Here is a 21,862-nt window from a genome sequence, read left to right as displayed (position 1 = left end):
ATCGCCTCCCCCCTGATGGAATACCATTACAACCATGGGCCTGCTTAAGATGCATGTTACTGCCATCGTCGTACTTCTGTGATTCCTAGCCACAGACTGAGTTTCATAGGAGAGCACGTGTGATATTTAAGTATATAGTATAAGCGATTAGACAATTGCACATTTAAGTTCCCCAACAGGACTAAAACATTTTTAAAAGTATAACATGTAAAAACACCACCCTTTCCGCCTTTAAAAGTATCAAATTAAAAAATTCAAAATATAAAATTAATTAACCCATACAAAAACACAGTGAAAAGAAAAAAAAAAAATCAAAACCTCAGAATTTGAGGTTCACTGTATCTTACATAGGGGTCTCTAAAGTAGGTAAAAACAAGCCTTCATGTAGCTCCATCGATATGTTATAGGTGTCAGAAGATGACAACACAAACCAAACTTCTGTTTTCTTTTTCTTTATGAACTTTGAATTTTTTCTTACCGCATCTATAATGTATATCGTATATATACATATTACACCACACTGGTTTGGTATCATACTGACCTGGAGAATCATGTTGCCAGGTAATTTTTTACTATACAATGAACGCCATTTAAAAAAAACAATAGCGCATTTTCATTTTTTTCCCACCATTTCATCCCGCTTGGAATTTTTCCAGTTTTTGAGTACATGATATGGTAATATGAATGGTGTCATTCAAAACTACAACTACATCCTGCAAAAATCAAGCCCTCATATGGCTGTATCAATGGATAAATAAAGTTATGGCTTTTGCAGAGGCAAGGAGTAAAAGGGGTTGTGTAGTTCTTTGAGGGCACAGTCAGACGGCCGTAAAACACGCACTACGTACCTCTTTGTCTTAAAGGGGCCTCATTCATGTTTTCACCCGGGCACATGCAAATGAGATGAATTTTAAATACATTTACACAGATGATGGCAACAAAAAAATGCAGCGTACGAAACGCCTTATGTCATGTATGCAAATGTTATGTAGAAGTGATCAACATAGTGTGTCAGTGGACAGCAATATGAATGTTCAGCTCTTAGTGACATACTGTTAGCCCAGGGTTTGTAAATGTACTTGTTAACAAGTTGTTTTTTTTTTATATCTCAGACTGTGAAAGTAACACTGCAGACACACTTAAATGAACCATCAGGGGATATTCTTGTTTTTCTTACAGGTAAGCTATTCTCATAAGAATTTTGGTCTTGGCAATCAAAACATTTTACAGTCATAAGGTCATAAGAACTCTGCTGTAATGCAACGTGTCTCATCCCACCTAAGCCAAGTGCCCCCTACTCAATCAAATTAAACAGAAGTGCCCTCAATGATGACCAAGTATAAGGCATGTGTACCCTAAATACATGGCAAGTACCCACCTACCACTTTAGATACAGTACTGTGCAAGTGCTTTGGGCAGAAATGGGAAAAATGCTTTACAAAATAGAAGTGTTAATAGTTTATCAATTAGCAAAATGCAAAGTGAATGAACAAAAGAGAATGAAGGCAAAATATTGATGTGACATACAAACCGGCATAGATTCTTCTAGGTACATTTCCATACAGTTTTTGAAGAAACTCTGAAGGGACTTTTGTGAAAGTGATGATATTGCCCACAATAGAGCCATGATCTTGATATCATTGAGTCTGTCTGGGATTATATGAAGAGACAGAAGGATTTGCTTAATGCTTCATCCACAAAAATCTGTAGTTCTTTTAGATGTTTAGAACAAACTCCCTGCAACCAGGGCGCTGACTATGGGGAACAGAGATTTCCCCGAAACGCCATGGTTGTGGTCTCCGCAGGACTTTTTAACTTCTTACTGTGATGTCACACGCTACGCCAGCATTCTTGCGCTTGGTTACCAGGGATGCTACTGGCTGGAGCGCCCTGGTTGCACAGACTTGTTAGACTTACCAGAAGACTCACAGCGTCTTGCCGCACCACCAGGGCTGTGGAGTCGGTATAAAATGGACCAACTCCGACTCCTAAAATATATAATAAATTGGGTACAGTAGTTCAATGCAGTTTGTGGGGAATATTTTTTCATAAGAATTTGGGAAAGTTACGAAATGTCCTATAAATGTCTGTCCTATTCCTGATCTAAGGGTCTAGACTTTTAGCTGAGATGAATCTGTGGTACAGTAAATTTATCACTTAAGCATGAGCCATGTATGAGGGAGTCGGAGTCGTGGAGTCTGAGTTGGAGTTGGTGTCATGGAAATTGAGGAGTCTAAATCTGAGTTGAAGGTTTGGCTTATCGACTCCACAGACCTGTGCACCACTCCCATTTCTATTTGCTTCTGGATACAGGATCCCTACAGCAGACACCAGTACACACAGGAGCACTCAGAGGTCCAGAGATAACTCCCATCCTACAGTGAACTATAACAAGGACGCTATGTCCGCAAACTGTAGGTTTCTTTTTTTTTTCTTATGTTTCACATGCGCATGATTGTTAGCTAAAATGCTAGGTCTGCGGTGGTAACTATGTGTAGCATTATAAACTGACATTTTTTGATAGAAAGAGATTGGTGAATTATTTATATTGTATCTGTAAGATCTATAGCCCAAATACTACATTTGCGGTGTTAGTTAACACTCCAAATTTTTTTAAAGCATTTTTACTTTTCAGCATTTTTACCACTCCTGCCTACAAAAATTTCACAGTTCTGTAGATGTAGTCTGACTGCTTGTTTGGCAGATATCTATCCTTGCCGTCCCCACACATCTTGTTCAGTACAGCAAAGACAGTGTGTCTTTTCTGATGCCAGACACCTCTAAAGGCAGCTAATCTTCCCTGAGAACAAATTTAGATCGGGCATGTTGAAACTCAACAATACGATCATTCCCCCAAGAAAAAGTAGGGCACCCGCGCTATATGGTTGTCTGATCCCTCTGAAAACGGTGGGTTTACTTTTTTTTTTATTTATTTTTTTATCAAGGAACGTTTATTTAACCATTTGTCAAGATTAACCGTATTCAAAAACAGTATCATTATACATCTCATACATGTGTGTTACAAACAAACAATTTTCCTATAGAAAAACTAAAAACTGAAAAACAAACCACTCTCCCATGTTCCAACAAATCCCCCATCCCTTCCAGGTGTGCAACCCAACACAAATTTAAATTTTTATTAAAGTATTAGTAGGTTGAAAAACACATCCCTTGCCAACTCGTCGGAGATCACCCTAGAGCATCTAATTCATTTCCCCCATTTTTTACCAAATTTTGTCGTTGCTTTTAATGCATCCCTTCTTTTCCATCAGGATTATAGTATTCAAACATTAGATTATTTCGTCTATCAAGGGAGAATCATTTGCTAACCAGTGTTTGGCTATGTATATTCTGACTTGGTAAAATATTTTGGTTATGGTCAACTGGATTGAATATGACCTTATCTTGTCCCCAGCAAAATCCAAAATACATGTTTTAGGATTAAGTGAAATTTGGAGGCCATAAACTTCCATGATTAATTTTCCAGCATTTCCCCACAGTTCAGCTAATTTGGAACAGGACCAAAACATATGCATTAAGTTCTTCCTCCCTGCACCTCGAACAGACATCATCTCCTCATCTTACATAATGCTTTGGGAAATTTTTATACTCTGTGCTCCAGAAATAATTGAGACCTTCTCTGTGCCATATTGATCGAGATCTTCCCTGTCGATTCAAGGACATCCTCCCACTCTTCCATTGAAATGCTTCCTACGTCTCTCTCCCATTTATCTTTAACCGAGGCCGTGGAGTCTCCCAGAATTATTAACAGCAAAGAGTTATACAGTAGTGAGATCAATCTCTTAGTAGCTTTAGCACATAGCACAAAATCTAGTAGCCCGTTAGTTGAGATGGTGAGATCCGATATAGTTTCCGGAGTTCTGATAGCGTGTCTAGTTGTAAATATTAAAAAACCTCAGAATTCATCAGATTGAACTCTTGTTTCAAGTGAACAGAAATAACCATCTGCATATAATTGATACACATTTCAGGCCCTGTCTTTTCCAGTTCCCAAATTCCTCCAAGTAACGAAGTTCCTTCAGACAAGGGTGATCTCAGATAGGGGTATGTTTAGAGCAAGCCTTCATTCCCAGCAAACTTTTGCAAGTCCACCAAATTTTATGTATAAAGAATAGATTAGGAAGCTATCCCCAACTACCCTTAAATTTCTGAGATTCCAAAAGCTCTAACGTGCTTGCTTCCCCCCCCAGGTATTTCAACACGAATATCTTCGCCTCATGTCCCATCCAAGTCCCATTCTCTACAGTGTTGGAATTGGGAGGCTAAAAAGTATCTGTGACGCTAGTCACTACTCATGGAAAAGCCGTGAGGTTTGAGTAGTCAAGAGGTTCGAAGACAGATGCCAAGAGGGCTTGTCATGTACAAAGGGTTACGACAGAAGGCATGGTTGGGCCACAGTCCAGAGTCAGAATTCCAAGGTCAGAGTCCATTAAGACAAAATGGGTAATACAAATGGGTAGTCAATAGACAAATCCAGAGTCCGGCAACAAAAGATCAGAATTCAGAGCAAGGCACAAAGGACAAGCCACACAACGCTTAAAGCTACAACCGGCAGCTATCTGGGATGGACAGCTCAGTTGAGTAGCTGGGCAATCACCTGAAATAGGGAATAGCTGAAGGAAGCTCAGCACCTCCCATTCCCAGATTGGACGGCAGAGCTGTCATTCAAAACTCTGATAGCTCCGCACACCCCCCCCCGCACTAGATTGAACGATTGAGCTGTCAATCAACATACTAACAGCTCAGCATGCCCCTACACTAGATTAGACGCCTGAGCTGTCAGTCACTGAGTTCAAAATACACTGAGCTGTGGAATCGTGACAGTATCCCCATATATGTGGCAGTGCTAATCCCCCCTTGATCCTTAGGCAGCTGCAACTTTTCCAATTTAATTCTAGGAATGCCAATCTTCCAAGCCAAGTCTTTAAAAATATTATGTATTCTTCAAAACCAATATTTAGGAATCCATACTGTAGAGTTATGGAGAATATATAGAACGCAGAGCATAAGGCACATTTTGATTAAGTTCCTTCTACCTAGCGTCGACAGCGATAGTTTTGCCCAGCAGTAGCTTTACTCTTCAGTTTAGTCACCATACGACTGAGATTTAGGATCTTGCGTTTTCTTTGTAATGTGAATACCAAGATATTTAAATTTCTGAACCACTGTAATATCTGAAATATTTTCAAAAGCCAAGGTGTGTCTTTTATCCAAAGGAAGTAAAGTGGATTTGGACCAGTTAATTTTAATCCCGAGAATAGCTCAAATTTCTATAGCTTTTGTTATAGTGGGGAGTGAAGTATTAAAATTATTAATAAATAAGAGTAGCTCATCAGCATATAATTCAATCCTATCTTCCCTGCCCCCATATTTAAAGCCTTTAACCCCAGGATTTCTTTTACTAATGTTGGCTAGAGGTTCAATCGCTAGGGCAAAAAGTAACTTTGATGGAGGTCAACCCACCTTGCCCCCCTATGAAGTACTAGACTATCAGAAATATTTCCATTAGCCTTTACTCAAGCTGTAGGGGCCCTAATATAGTAACATAATCCATTTAATGAAATTAGGACCAAAGCCATTTCTTTTAGAACAGTCCATAGGTAACCCTACTCCACACTATCAAAGGCCTTAGTGGCATCCAAGGAAAGAATAGCCTTATTTCTCTTCTTGGATCCATCTTTATATTTAGGAACAGACTAAATTAATAGCTGTAGATTTAGAGGGCATAAAGCCAGCCGGATCAGAGTGTATTATCCAGGTTATAACTGTATTAAGTCTTGTTGCAAGAATTTTGACCAGAATCTTGACATCCGACATTAAAAGCGAGATAGGCCTGTATGAATCTGGGAGTTCCTTTTCTTTAACCTCTTTGTGTAGCACAATAGTCACCGCCTCATATAAGTATCTTGGAAGTTCCCCAAACAGAAACGCACTATTAATCGTTTCCGAGTAATGTTGCAGTAGTTCCCCCTCAACTAGCTTATAAATTTCTATTGAAAGGCCATCTGATTCAGGGGCCTTATCATTAGACGTTGACCCCAACGCTTGTTAGATTTCTTCCAACGAGATTGGCAGATCTAAGAAATCTTTATCCTTAACCCCCAGAGAAGGGAGACCAATCTCTACTAAGTACTCCAAGAGTTCTTCCTGAGAGTAGTTAACTCTTGAGGATTACAAACTAGAGTAGAAACTGTAATATTCTAGGGATTTGAGTAATGACATTTCCCTCTGTTTTGATAGATTTAGTTGATAGATAAAAGCATTCTCTATTTGTGCCTCTGCTAGCTTAGCTAATAATCAGCCAGTAGTTTCTCCTTCCTCATAAAATTGTTGCTGTAAAAACATACGTTTTATTTTCCGCTTGTTCCAATAAGAATGACCTTAGATGTTTTTGGGCCTCCTTTCATCACGACAAGTTTTATTTTTAATATAGGCTAGTTCGGTTGCCTGTACTCTGTACTGCAACTCCACCTCCCTTTTTCAGAGAATTACCGTATCTTTTACTATTTGTATTTTGCTAATTAGCGCCCCCCTAAAAAAAGCCTTCATGGTGTCCCACACTACATTACTGGACGCAGACCCCGCATTAAGGAGAAATTAGTGGAATTCCTTGATTCTAATGTTTTTATAAAACTAATGTTTTCCCTTAAAAGTAAAGGGTGGGACACAAAAAAAAACCCTAACCATTTGGTATGCTCTCCCGCTGTAAAAATCAGGTACCAGTGTCTCTAGGACAGAGCTCGTCCCATTGTTGAGAAACCGCCTTTGTGAGGCCCTAAAAAGAAAAAAGGGGGCAAGACTCCTGGGGGGGGGGGGGTCAAAGTTACAAATTGGAAAGCACTTCCATCCATATTCCTTATTTAATTCAGGCCCTCTCAGCCCTCGTGTCCTGCTGGATCTGAGGTTCGTGAGTGCCCCGCTATATTAGTAAATGTGGAATCCGGTGGTTCAAAATCCGCGCTGCACAATGGTTCAAATAGATGCTCACACACTAAGGTGAAGCATGAATGCGGTTTATTTTGTCAACACATTTCAAGGTTTTCAAACCTCTTCATCAGGACCAAACCACAATGTTCATATTAGGGCATCCTTTGGAAACTCGAAGAATGAGGTTGAGCCAAGAGCCACCACTCTCAATTTGGCTGGATAAATCATAGAGTACTGTATTCCCAGCGCCCTCATTCTCCTTTTTATGTCTAAGAACATAGAACTTTTGCGCTGGACTTCCACATAGAAATCCGGAAAGATTAAAATATTTTGGTAATCAAACTGAATATCTTGCTTCTCTCTTGCCTTCCTTAGTATAATGCCCCAGTCTTTATAATGTAGAATTTTAATTAGGATGGGTCAGGGGGTCTGTCCACTGGGCTGGGCCTTGTAGGACCCTGTGCGCCCTCTGCACCACAAACAAAGGAGTGAGGACCTCTTTACCGAAGGTATCCAGTAACAATTTTTCAAAAAACTCCTGTTGTGGCCCCCCTCTTCCACCTTTTCCATCACCCCAACTAGCCTAATATTATTACATCTCAGGCGATTCTCCCGGTCGTCTGCCTTAGCAAATAGTGCTGTCACAGCTTGAGTATGGTTCTGAACATCCCTGCGGACAGGGGGAAGAGCATCCTCCAACTCACTAACTCTGCCCTCGACCTACACTCTGCCTCTTTCTCTGTATATCATGGCGGATTATGGAGATGGTTTCCTGGATATAGCCCACCTGGCTTGCCAGTGTATTGAGAGTAGCATTACATTTATTGACTGCAGTGAGAACATCCTTCAATGAAGAGAAATCCCCTGGTGGTATGCCACCAGAAGCACTTTTATTTCTCCAAGGGTACCCTGAGACCCAAGTGTACCCTGTGTAGAAGCGGCCATTTCAGGAGATACATCATTTTCCTCATTCTGTACTAAGGGTGAATATCCGGATCCTGTTTGGGACACACTCTGAGTCCCCTGTAGATTTATTCCTGGTTTATTGCTCATGGGGGTTTTAGAGTGTGCTCTATCAGCATACTGTTCCAGCCTGGCTGCTGCATCCCCGCCAACATCCCTCTGCATCTTCCCACAGGACGCGCGGGCGCCATCTTGGGAGCTCATCTGCTGTTCACCATCTTCCTTCCCCAGCTTCTAACTGGACATCATGGCCCTTTAACGACCTGGATTCTGACAACCAGGTATCCGCAGACAACGAAGAGCTTCCAACACTCCTGATGCAGCCCTGTATATTCACGAGCATTGACTGCTGGCACGAGCTCCTGGCGGCACTAGGAGCCAAGGATGACAGGACTGTCTTCCTGTTCTCCACCAAGAAGATCAAAGGTTCCTTGCCACGGCCAAGAAACTGACAGAGGAGGGATCAGGTCCAGCGGTGCCCTAGCTCTGTAGGTAAGTATAACTGCCATCGTGCACACTGCTGGTCTCCTCTCTCCGCCACTCATCACTGTGACAGGGCGCTAAGATGGCCGCCGGCCCCACCACCACTCGCTGCAGGCTAGGAGCTTGTAGACCTCACCAGGGCCGATTTCAGATGTCCGTAACGCTGATCCGCCACACCAGCACAATCTCTCACCCCACGATCTTTCAGTGTGAATTTGGCCCAGAAATTCCAGAATCCCAGCAGGATACTGTTCAGGATATTGGGATCTCTGCTTTTACACGTCCGCTCAGTCCAAGAGCATAACCACGCCCCCCCCCAGCGGACATTACTTTAATATTTATTGCCACCTTTTAGGAATTTCAAAGGAATCTGTGGCTAGGTCTGGGCTTCCATTGATGTGATGCAGATCTGACTTTCTTCATGAACAATGTTTCAGCTACAGTACTCAACAATCGCTGAATAAGTAAAGCAAGCAAACATCTGCCATCGGTCAGTATCTATAACACCAGATAGTCCAACAGAATCTGTTCTAAATTGGCCTTTTTGGATGTCGTAAATCTCTATTGTATGGAAAACTTAGTAACCCTGCTCATTATCAATATCTTTTTTTTTTTTTTTGGGCTATCTGAAACTGCAAGTTTCCAATCTCATTAAAGGATACATTCCAAGTATTTTGTTTATATACTGCAGGACAGTCAGAAATTGAGAAGGTTTGTGATGTATTGTACCAAAAAGCTGAAATGATAGACTATCGGCATGATGTATTTGACTCTACTGTGGAAGGGCTTCTTATCTTGCCATTATATGGTTCTATGCCAACAGGTAAGACATTGTTTTTCTGTTATTTTTGATGCAGACCTTTAAAGAAACACAGAACAGCCATATTTTGCATGTAAGAGGGTTGTATGTTGCTACTTACTTCTGCAGCGCCGGACGTTATGGCCCCACATACCTGCCAGAACACCTGTACAGTCGGTAGGTATCATGCGTCTTGGCAGGGAAATGAGGTCTTAAATGGGTTGTCTGGTCCAAATTTATAAGTCTGTAGTCATTCTGTGTGACTGCAGATTTATGGAATGCGGGAATTCGCTGGTTTCAGACCCAGGACTGGCTGGTATGTATGCGTTATACATACTCCCGGCCAGTGGGCGTGGCCTCACTTCCATACACTTGTATGGAGCATGGCCGCACCCTCTAATCGGCCATGAATTCTGGCTGGCTACTGTCAATGGGCAGGGAGCGGCCTCGCTCAATACAAGTATATGGATTGAGGCTGTGCCCACTGGCCGGAAGTATGTGAATACAGATTTATCGATTTGGACCGGAAAACCCCTTTAATGTAATCGGCACAGCTCACCTCCAATGTGGAAGTTATCAGCACTGAAATATCACTTTAAAACTGTGTAATATCTAAACACCATTTTAGATCCCTCTCTAATAACTGACAGCTGCATTCAAATTGCTTACTTCCTGGTGCATGTATGTGGACTGGCTCCTTTGAGGCCCACTCAACAATGCGGTTGTGGGGTACCGCAGAACTGTAGTATTGCAGTACATTAAACAAACGAATATATATATATATATATATATATATATATATATATATATATATATATATATATATATATATATATATATATATATATATATATATATATATATATATATATATATATATATATATATATATATATATATATATATATATATATATAGTACAGACCCAAAGTTTGGACACACCTTCTCATTTAAAGATTTTTCTGTATTTTCATGACTATGAAAATTGTACATTAACACTGAAGGCTTCAAAACTATGAATTAACACATGTGGAATTATATACTTTACAAAAAAGTGTGAAACAACTGAAAATATGTCTTATATTCTAGGTTCTTCAAAGTAGCCACCTTTTGCTTTGATGACTGCTTTGCACACTCTTGGCATTCTCTTGATGAGCTTCAAGAGGTAGTCACCGGAAATGGTTTTCACTTCACAGGTGTGCCCTGTCAGGTTTAATAAGTGGGATTTCTTGCCTTATAAATGGGGTTAGGACCATCATTTGTGTTGTGCAGAAGTCAGGTGGATACACAGCTGATAGTCCTACTGAATAGACTGTTAGAATTTGTATTATGGCAAGAAAAAAGCAGCTTGGTAAAGAAAAACGAGTGGCCATCATTACTTTAAGAAATGAAGGTCAGTCAGTCCGAAAAATTGGGCAAACTTTGAAAGTGTCCCCTAGTGCAGTTGCAAAAACCATCAAGCTCTACAAAGAAACTGGCTCACATGAGGACCGCCCCAGGAAAGGAAGACCAAGAGTCACCTCTGCAACTGAGGATAAGTTTATCTGAGTCACCAGCCTCAGAAATCGCAGGTTGACAGCAGCTCAGATTAGAGACCAGGTCAATGCCACACAGAGTTCTAGCAGCAGACACATCTCTTCAACAACTGTTAAGAGGAGACTTTGTGCAGCTGGCCTTCATGGTAAAATAGCTGCTAGGAAACCACTGCTAAGGACAGGCAACAAGCAGAAGAGACTTGTTTGGGCTAAAGAACACAAGGAATGAACATTAGACCAGTGGAAATCTGTGCTTTGGTCTGATGAGTACAAATTTGAGATCTTTGGTTCCAACCACCGTGTCTTTGTGCGACGCTGAAAAGGTGACCGGATGGACTCTACATGCCTGGTTCCCACCATGAAGCATGGAGGAGGAGGAGTGGTGGTGTGGTGGTGCTTTGCTGGTGACACTGCTGGGGATTAATTCAAAATTGAAGGCATACTGAACCAGCATGGCTACCACAGCATCTTGCAGCGGCATGCTATTCCATCCGGTTTGCGTTTGGTTGGGCCATCATTTAGTTTTCAACAGGACAATGACCCCAAACACACCTCCAGGCTGTGTAAGGGCTATTTGACCAAGTAGGAGAGTGATGAGGTGCTACGCCAGATGACCTGGCCTCCACAGTCACCAGACCTGAACCCAATCGAGATGGTTTGGGGTGAGCTGGACCGCAGAGTGAAGGCAAAAGGGCCAACAAGTGCTAAGCATCTCTGGGAACTCCTTCAAGATTGCTGGAAGACCATTTCCGGTGACTACCTCTTGAAGCTCATCAAGAGAATGCCAAGAGTGTGCAAAGCAGTCATCAAAGCAAAATGTGGCTACTTTGAAGAACCTAGAATATAAGACATATTTTCAGTTGTTTCACACTTTTTTGTTAAGTATATAATTCCACATGTGTTAATTCATAGTTTTGATGCCTTCAGTGTGAATGTACAATTTTCATTGTCATGAAAATACAGAAAAGTCTTTAAATGAGGTGTGTCCAAACTTTTGGTCTGTACTGTGTGTATATATATATATATATATATATATATATATATATATATATATATATATATATATATATATATATGCGTAAAATGTAGATTGTTGTTTTTTTCTAGAAACTACTGACAACATGTCTCTGAAATTCAAAGCTAAAACTTTTGTATTTACTTGCAGCAAATGAGAAATTGTCAAAATAATAAAAAAGAAAGGGCTTTCATTACCTCCAAGTAATGCAAAGAAAACAAGTTATTATTCATTTAGAAACAGCAATACTCAAGTTTTAACTGAGGAAGAGTTCAGAAATCAATATTTGGTGGAGTAACCATGATTTTTAATCACAGCTTTCATGCTTCTTGGCATGCTTTCCACCAGTCTTTCACACTGCTTTTGGGTGACCTTATGCCACTCCTGGCACAAAAATGTAAGCAGTTCTTCTTTACTTGATGGCTTGTGACTGTCCATCTTCTTCTTGATTACATTCCAGAGGTTTTCAATGGGGTTCTGGAGATTGGGCTGGCCATGACAGGTTCTTGATGTGGTGCTCCTTCATCCACACATTGATTGATCTAGTTGTGTGGCATGGGGCATTGTCCTGCTGGAAAAAACAGTCGTCCGAGTTGGGGAACATTGCCTGAGCAGAAGGAAGCAAGTGTTTTTCAAGGATAATCTTGTATGCAGCTTGACTCGTACGTCCTTTGCAAAGATTAACCCTTCCCAATTCCAGCCTTGCTGAAGCATCCCCAGATCATCACCAATCCTCCACCAAATTTCACAGTGGGTGCAAGACACTGTGGCTTGTATGCCTCTCCAGGTCGCCGTCTAACCATTAGATGATCAGGTGTTGGGCAAAGCTGAAAATTAGACTCATCAGAGAAGATTACCTTACTCCAGTCCTCTATGGTCCAATCCTTATGGTCTTTGGCAAACTTCAGCCTGGCTCTCCTTTGCTTCTCTTTGATGAAAGGCTTTTTTCTAGCTTTACATGACTTGAGGCCTGCTTCTAGGAGCCTGTTACGAACTGTTATTGCCGTGCACTTCACCACAGCTGCCATTTGCCATTCCTTTTGTAGGTCACTTGATGTCATCCTGTGGTTTCTGAGTGACATTTGAATAAGATGATGGTCATCCTGGTCAGTGGAGAGTCGCTTTCGCCCTCTGCTGGTCGGTAGCTTTGTTATCCCCAATGTCTGCTGCTTGACCTTGTTGTAATGGACTGCCGTCTTCGAAATTTAAAGGATGGAGGCAACATGACGCTCACTGTATCCCTCTGCTAGTAAAGCCAGAATTGAGCCCTTCTTTTCCTCACTCAAGACTTTTCTTTTCAACTCCTTTGGCATGGTTAAAAGTTATTTTTTCATTCAAATTACTTTTGGGCTATTCCTAGCACTTGTTTCGCCATCCAGCTTGTCCTATTGCAAGAGGATTGTGAAGACCACAGCAGTGTTTTTTATACTTTCCCTCGTTACATAAGATTTGGTTCAGGTGATCACCTAATCAGAAGCACATTAAGTAGAATGAGGTGGACTGTGGTTGGAATTCAACTGACACTGGAATGGAATGGCCAACAGACATGTAGAGATGGTGATTTTTAGAATACTGTGTAGTGGTCTCTTAAATTTTTGCCAGAGCTGTATATAGGCATATTTGCTATTGTGCATGATCCCTTATGGATATGACATGACTGTATTTTCAGTCCAAGTGCTATCTATAAGGAGAAAGCGTATCGCCCTTTGACCAATGTTATTCATTGGGGCAGTGCAGCCATTGTTTTCACTGTTCATTGTTTTCATTGTTTTTCACTGACCTGAATCTATTCTGCATGTGAAAAAAATGCGGCATGCACGATTTTCCTCCGAAAATTGGATGAGACTCTCCCATTCAAGTCTATGGGGGTGACAAAATATCAGATGCCATACAGAGCCACAGTATAGCATCCGATTTTTACGGATACATTGCAGTTCTGTAACATATAGGAAACTGTAAATGGTTAATAGCTGCTGCTGTAAAAAAAAACGGATTGTGTACGTACTGCACAATGATGACAAGTAAGAAAAAATCGTCTCACTTTTCTGGATGCAACTCTAAGCGATTTTTTTATACAATCGTGTGAACCTACCCCTAATGGTTTGAACTATCAAATTATAGAATAATTTAAACCATGGATTAACACTTTTCCGACCAGGCGATTTTTCCGCTTTTGTCTTTTCGCCCCTTCTTCCAAAAGCCATCATATTTTTTTATTTTTGTGGGCCGAATTGTAGTTTTTAAATAGCATCATTCATTCTAACATTCTTTGTAGTGGAAAATGTGAAAAAAAAACTCCAAGTGCGATGAAATTGTTAAAAAATAAAATTGCAGAAATGCAGGTTTTATTTATTTTTTTCATATAGCGTAGTAAGGGCTTGTGCAGACAACCATAGTTTCAGTCCAAGTGCAATCCATCAAAGCATCGGATTACACTCGGAGCAATGTTATTCAGGGAGGTAGTGCACATGTCTGATTTTTTTTTTCCTCAGACCAAAAAAATTGCAGCTTGCATTATTTGTCTCTATCTGATGGTATTTGCTTATCTATTTCTGAGTCCGTACAAAACATCGGACTGCACTCGGATGACATCTGAGCGTGTTCTCATTTTCACAGACAGACTGAATGGAGAGAAGATCCGAGAAAAACAGATCCCACTTTGTGTGATTATCATAATTAGTCTGTTTTTCTTGAATGGAGAACATATAGTCATCTGTACCTGCCCTAAAAGTGACTGGGCAGCTTGATTCTCCAGGTCTGTACAATTATAATATTGAAAGAAAAATACAGGGTACTTCATAGTGCAGATATGCTTATGAAATGAGTGGTAACGGCAGAACAATCAAAGGTGTAATGTAATATGCTCGCCTTATGATGATGCGCTACTACCAAGCATAATGCAGTTTCAAGGTCAAAATGTATATATACTTTTATGCCCAAAGAAGACAAAAGTATTCTAGGAGTAATACCTTTATTGGCTAACTAGAAAACTTATGTTTGCAATGTCAATATATGGTAAGTCAAATGCAGCTTCACCCAAAATCCCAGTAGCTCATAACAAATCGCCAGCTGGACAAAAAACAGTTAAACATTAAAAAAAAAAAAAAAAAAGGTGCTGTTGATTTGTGGAGAGAGACAGAATAGAAGTAACAGGTTTATTCAGTATAAAATAGGCTACACTTTTCAAGTCTGGACCAGTGCCTTCCTCAGGCCATGGCCTAAAGAAGTACAATTAGAGATATACCAACCAAAATATTTCTTTTTTTAAAATTTAATGATGAAAAAAAATTCAGGCATTCATTAAAAAAATATTTTGCTTTTGTCACCTTTTCCTGAGACATTTTTACGTTGACGGAGCTGTGTGGTCTTGTTTTTTTGTGTGGCGAACTGGCTTTTTTTTTATTGAAACCATTTTAAGGTAGATACAATGTTTTTATTTCTTGTAATTGCAATTTTTTTTGCAGTTTCGTGGCGAAAAAACGCAATTTTGGCTTTTTGATGTAGTTTTTTTTTTTTTTTTTTTTAACGTTGTTGATCGGCTAATTTTTATTTTTTGATAATGTCATATGGGCGTAGCCTGTGATCCCTGGAAAGAAGTGAGTGACCCAGGATGGGTACAGGGAGGGAGAGCAGAAGCAGATCTGTCAGGTATATAACTACCCTCCAGCCTGTGTGAAAGTAGTGCCAGCATTATCCTTGTTTGCACAATTAGGCTATGTTTACACGTTGTGTTTTTGCTGTGTTTTTGTCACGCCAGATGTAAGTGCAACACAGAGGGAAAAGGGAGAGGGCGCCCAGACACTAGGGAAAGGGGGAAGTGGAGACATCCTAGTCTAGTCTAGCGTCACCCTGTCTCAACTAACATCCCTATATAGCCTCCTCAGCTATCGCCGATCGCGTGCCTCGTCCTGCTTTCCCTGGCGTAAGGCTACGGATGGAAGGAGATGAGCACTAGTCAACCTCCACTAAAACTCTAAAGACATTCGACACTAACTTTTCCTTTACCCCCCCATATCCGATCACTCATTCTCTCTTGTCACCTGCATCTTAAAAACATCTCCAGAATCCGACCTTTTCTCACCTTTGAAACTGCTAAAACTTTTACTGTTGCTCTTATTCACTCTCGTCTGGACTACTGCAACTCTCTTCTGATCGGTCTCCCTCTTACCAAACTTTCTCCTCTCCAATCCATCCTGAATGCTGCAGCCAGGGTCGTATTTCTGTCCAGCCGCTTCACCGATGCCTCCATCTTGTGCCAGTCTTTACACTGGTTGCCGGTCCGCCTCAGGGTCCAATATAAACTCATCACTCTCACCCAAAAAGCTCTCCACAGTTCTGCACCGCCTTATATCTCCTCTCTCATCTCTGTCTACACGTGCCTTCCGTTCTACAAATAACCTAAGACTAACATCCCCCATAATCCGAAACTCGCACCTCCGTCTCCAAGACTTCTCTCGTGCTGCGCCAGATCTCTGGAATGCACTACCCCAGGCGATCCGATTGATGCCTAGCCCCCATATCTTCAAGCACACTTTAAAAACCCATCTCTTTAAACAAGCCTACCACCTTAACTACTCAGTAAATTAACTTTCCCCTGTTCCCTCCTTTTAAATATCATTCAGAATCTGTTCCCTACTCTTCATCTGTCTCCACATCCTTGCTCAGGATAACTGCACTCGGTACTCTAGTATTGCACTTAAACATACAGGCTGCTGACCGGATCTTACAGCTTTATATGAAAATCCCTATTTATTATAATTGCCAGACCTGAAATAACAAGCACTTTTCACCTATTGTGTCCCCCCATTTCCTTGTAGAATGTAAGCTTGCGAGCAGGGACCTCACTCCTAATGTAACTGTTTAAACTGTCCTTAAATTGTATTGAATTTATTGTCTGTACATGTCCCCGCTTAATTGTAAAGTGCTGCGGAATTTGTTGGCGCTATATAAATAAAAAATTATTATTATGATTATTATTATTAAAGACAGCAAGGGTAGACAAAACAGGGGAAAATGGCTTAGCTTTAAATGAACTCCATTGTGCACACAACTTCAAGCTCCAGAGAGGACGAGGTACAGCTCCTGCTAAGCTTTACAAATAGAAATGAATATAACTGGCGACTCCCTCTCAGATGCACCAGGTTTATATACACCCAGGCCAGAGAGCAAATTATCAAGAGAGAGGTAGTTGCTTGGTCCTGAAGACAGCCTCCTATCTAAGCAGCTCTCTGCAATGCCAAAAGTGGAGATCTCCTGCAACCCACTGCAGGGCGACTGTCTGTCACCTCTGACACACCCGTGACAGTACTCCCCTCCCCCCACCCCCATCCTCTACAAGTGGCCTCCGGACACTCAGGACCAGGTTTCTCGGGAAAAGAGGTGTGGAATGAGCGAACCAATCTGGGAGCGTTCACCTCTGATGCTGAAACCCACATCATCTCCTCTGGACCATAGCCTTTCCAGTGCACCAAGTATTGTAGAGAACGAGGTTGGAGACGAGAATCTACAGTCCTCAAAATCTGGAACTCCGGATTACCATCAACCATTACTGGGGGCGGTGGTAGAGGTGAGGGCTCAAGAGGTTCCACATACCTTTTGAGTAAGGACCTACGGAACACATTGTGGACCTTAAGGGCCTGAGGAAGTTCAAGACGAAACGCTTCTGTTAATGACGGTTATTTTATAGGGACCAATAAACCTAGGTCCCAGCTTCCAAAAAGGAACTTTCAATCTTATATTCCTGGTAGACAACCACACAAAGTCATTCACATTCAGGTCCGAACCTGGCAAGCGTTTTCTGTCAGACATACGTTTATACCTGTCTCCCATGGTCTTTAAATTACACAGAACACCCAGCCATACCGAGGAGGGCAACGAAGCAAACCGTTCCTCCTCAGGAACTCGTGAAGCTCCTCCCCCACTGAAGGTACCAAACTGTGGATGATAACCATATGCGCTGCTGAAGAACGGTGACCTGCCAGTGGATTCTTGGAAGTTGGAAACAAACTGGGTCCCCCGATCAGACACCACATCGGAGGGAACACTGTGAAGCTTCACAATCTCATTTATGAACACCTGAGCAAGTGTCTTGACATTGGGAAGTGCAGGTAATGTGACGAAGTGAACCATTTTACTGAACCTATCTACTACTACCAGAAACCGGTAGGTCAGTAATAAAATCCATGGACAAGTGTGTCCATGGCCTACTAGGGATAGGTAGCGGAAGAAGAGTACCAAACGGACGGGTATGCGAAATCTTAGAATGCGCTCAAATACTACAAGCAGCTACATGTTCAATTACATATCGATGCAACCCCAGCCACCAAATACGACAAGAGAGGAGGTCAGTGGTTGCCTTACCACCTGGATGCCCAGCAAGCACAGAGTTATGATGTTCCTTGATTACTTTGTGGCGCAGATCAGATGGTACAAATATCTTCCCTGAAGGGCAGGAGGCAGGGGCTTCCCCTGAACCTCCAACACCTCACCCTCCAGTTCAGGATAAAGAGCCGAAATGACTACCCCTTTCTGTAATATCGGGACAGGGTTCTCATGGTCACCACCACCAGGGAAGCTCCGGGACAAAGCATCAGCCTTGACATTTTTGACCCCTGGATGAAAAGTGACAACAAAATTGAACCTAGTAAAACCAGGGACCATCTGGCTTGCCTAGGGTTGAGAAGTTTAGCTGACTGGAGATATGACAGGTTCTTATGGTCAGTAATGGGATGGACAGCCCCCTCCAACTGGTGTCGCCATTCCTCGAACGCCAATTTGAATGCCAAAAGTTCCCTCTTACTCATGTCATAATTTCTCTCAGCCGAAGACAATTTTTTAGAGAAGAAGGCGCAGGGATGCCATTTACCAGGGGACGAACCCTGAGACAACACAGCCCCAACCCCAACATCCGAAGCATCGACCTCCACAATAAAGGGTTGAGAAACATCGGGTTGACTGAGAATAGGTGCAGTGGCAAAATGATTCTTTAAGGAAGAAAAAGCCTGGAGGGAAGCATCCGACCATTTGGAAAAATCAGACCCCTTCTTAGTCATGTCAGTAAGGGGTTTCACAATAACAGAGTAATTTTCGATGAATTTCCTGTAAAAATTAGTAAAGTCCAGAGAACGTTGTAGAGCCTTCAGGTTCTCGGGACATTCCCAGTCAAGGACTGCACGGATCTTCTCCCGATCCATCCGAAAACTTGAAGATGACAACAAGTACCCCAAAAACTGCACCTCCTGAACAGCAAAAACTCATTTTTCTAGTTTTGGCATAAAGTTTGTTGTCCCTTTATTATCTGGAGCACCTGATTAACATGCCCCCGATGAGTCTCAAAATCAGGTGAGTAAACCAAAATATCGTCCAGATAGACCACCACAAACCTCCCCACCAAATGATGGAAAATATCATTTATGAAATGCTGGAATACCGCAGGTGCATTGGTCAAACCAAAAGGCATAACCAGACTCTCGAAATGTCCTTCGGGGGTATTGAACGCTGTCTTCCATTCGTCTCCTTCTCTGATTCTAACCACATTGTAGGCTCCCCTTTAATCCAACTTGGAGAATACCTTAACTCCTATAACCTGGCTGAACAAATCAGGAATCAGAGGAAGAGGGTATGGATCACGGATGGTAATTTGATTTAATTCCCGGAAATCTAAACAGGGACGCAGAGCGTTAACTTTTTTCTTCACAAAGAAGAACCCTGCCGCCACGGGCGAAGATGAGGGTCTGATATTGTCCCTTCTCCAGACTTTCCACAATCAAATCCTTCATGGCTTGTCTCTCAGGGCCAGAAAGATTATACAGTCTGGACTTCGGTTGTTTAGCTCTGGGGGTCAGGTTAATAGGACAGTCATAAGCACGATGAGGAGGCAAATCCTGACACCCCTTCTCAGAAAAAAAGTTCTCAAAACCAGACAGAAAAGTAGGTAATATTTCCATAGAGACAGCAGCAATGGAAACATCCAGACAGTTCCCATGGCAGTAATCTCCCCATTCAATAATCTCCCCGGCTTGCAAATCCACCAACGGATTATGTTTAACAAGCCAAGGGACACCCAAAATAATCGGAGTAGGAATATTGTCCAGAACATAGCAAGGGATGATTTCAAAATGAACTGACCCCACCCTCCATTTTACATTATGTGCAATCTGAGTAAATGCTTTTTGTGCAAGTGGTGCCGAGTCAATGGCAAAGATGGGAATAGGCTCAGCTAAAGCACAGCAATCAAGACCATGAGTTTTCACAACCTCAGCATCAACCATGCTGACCCCAGCTCCACTGGCAACGAACAGACATTTTTTCAGTTTTGCTCTCTAGCACCACCTCTGCTGTCAGGACAAAGCAGGAACTGCAGTTTGGCCACAAATGCACCCCTTTTATCTAATTCCAGACTACCGAGAGTTAATAGTCTCCTTTTGTTTAGGAATTGAAGGACAGGTCCCAACAAAGTGTCCTTTTTTCCGACAAAAAAAAAATACGACTTTTTTCTTGCGAATCTCCGGGGAGATGTATGGTGTAGAGACACCCCCTAACTGCATGGGTTCTTCCACCTCCCCCATTACTGTTTCACCCCCAGACCGCTCCCCTGGCAAAGGTACACAACCCCGACCAGAAGGCCCCGGAGAAGGTGGTCGCACCTGTTTATCCCGAAGGCGCCTTTCCAGACATATGGCCAACGACAGCCAAGGCATCTATCAACCTTTCAGTAAGCCTGTGATGAACCTGTAGCCGCCATCTTGGTAATGATAAATCATATCCAGGGATGGCCACACTTCAGCAGCCCCCACCCTTGGGACCTTCTGTTAAAACGTCAACTAGATAGTTTCCCCCCATCCAGGCTCCTGTAAGATAAGAAGCCTACTTAACACTTGAATGCTAGGAGCTTCAAAGACTTCGAGAGGAAACACAGCCAGCAGGGGGGGGTGCTTCGTCTATCTGTACCTGACCATTTGTCCCATAGGACTAGTTTCTTTGTCTGTCACAAGCATGGAGGCATAAGATATAGAAACATGAATAGTACACGCATGTTGCGTGGGATGGGCCAATAAAAAAATATCACGGCGTCCCGGAGCCATTGCGCACACAAGCCTCCGCGGTAGACGTTTGTACGTGCTCTGGAAGCCAAGATATAGCGCGGAGCCATTCCTGAGGACCGTATGGTATCATAATTGATATCAAAAGGTCGGTTACGGCGGCCCGAATCCATGGGAACCCCTGGGGGTATCATGAGACCATCCCAGAAGAAGTTATTGGGTTCCATAGAATTTGGGCTTCTGATCGAAGTTAGACCTGAGGGTGGAGACTGAGCCAGCTGACCTCACCAGCAGTGGGCGGGACGGGGCAGGTAAGATAGCAGGACAGACAAGAGACAAGTCAGTCTTGACCCAAGAGTGGTGTGCTGAACATCTGAGCACCAGCTGAGGCCACCAAGGGGAGGAGCAGTTTGACCATGCGGTGGTAGGCCTCAGCCTGTAACAAAGAACCGTGCCTGCGATCGCAGAATCCTCCCCCTGCGTCACAAGAAAATCAAGAAACCGGTAACTGATATGCTGTGGTGATTCTGTGTGTTGTATTCCATTGTTGTATAGTTTAGCCTGACCTTATACCTGTGTATATTTAGTTGTATATCGTGTATCTAGTGTATTATTATAATCAATTACCTCAAGTAATTGTGGGCCTGCCTTTTATTCTGCATAACGAACGCACGTCCGTGTGAGCTCGGCTCAAGCCAAAAACGCTACCCAGGGTTGGTTCCTGACCCGATATAGGCCCATTCACGGACTGGGCGTATATCTAAAATAGGGACTGGTGGCAGCATACCAACTGGGGATTGGGGAAGGCTGGTAGTGACGGTCGGAGGTTCAGATATATATATTCCTGGCGCGGCCAAGGAAGATATATATACCGCCCTCACTACAGAGGGCCCCGATACCCAGTAGGTTACAGGACAGTCTCTCTGGCGACCGCTTATCCTAGGTGCAGTTCCTTGACTGACCTGAGGCTAAGAGGGCGCTAGCGAGTTGTGCTGTGTAGTGACGTTGAAGGGATAACACACTACCGTGTTCCCTGCGCTGGTTGCAGCTACCTGGCACTACTTTCTCTAGGTGCAGT

General features: G+C 42.4%; 1 protein-coding gene across 4 annotated transcripts in view; it reads left to right on the top strand.

Moving 5' to 3' along the window:
* Positions 1-21,862, top strand: part of DHX40 (DEAH-box helicase 40) — a 141,296-nt gene that overhangs the window by 16,839 nt on the left and 102,595 nt on the right. For 3 of the 4 annotated variants that reach the window (XM_073665596.1, XM_073665597.1, XM_073665595.1), the window contains 2 exons: positions 1,113-1,179; positions 9,086-9,217. In XM_073665596.1, the coding sequence (XP_073521697.1) occupies positions 1,113-1,179; positions 9,086-9,217 (199 nt within the window). The remainder of the gene's footprint in view (positions 1-1,112; positions 1,180-9,085; positions 9,218-21,862) is intronic. The other variant, XM_073665598.1, reaches the window with a different exon arrangement.

This window comes from Phyllobates terribilis, unplaced genomic scaffold (genome assembly GCF_046119375.1).
Source record: "Phyllobates terribilis strain yellow unplaced genomic scaffold, ASM4611937v1 Scaffold_2__4_contigs__length_985480577, whole genome shotgun sequence".
Classification (NCBI taxonomy): Eukaryota; Metazoa; Chordata; class Amphibia; order Anura; family Dendrobatidae; genus Phyllobates; species Phyllobates terribilis.
The sequence above is the reverse complement of the archived record's forward strand: the minus strand, read 5'-3'. Positions and strand labels throughout refer to the sequence as shown.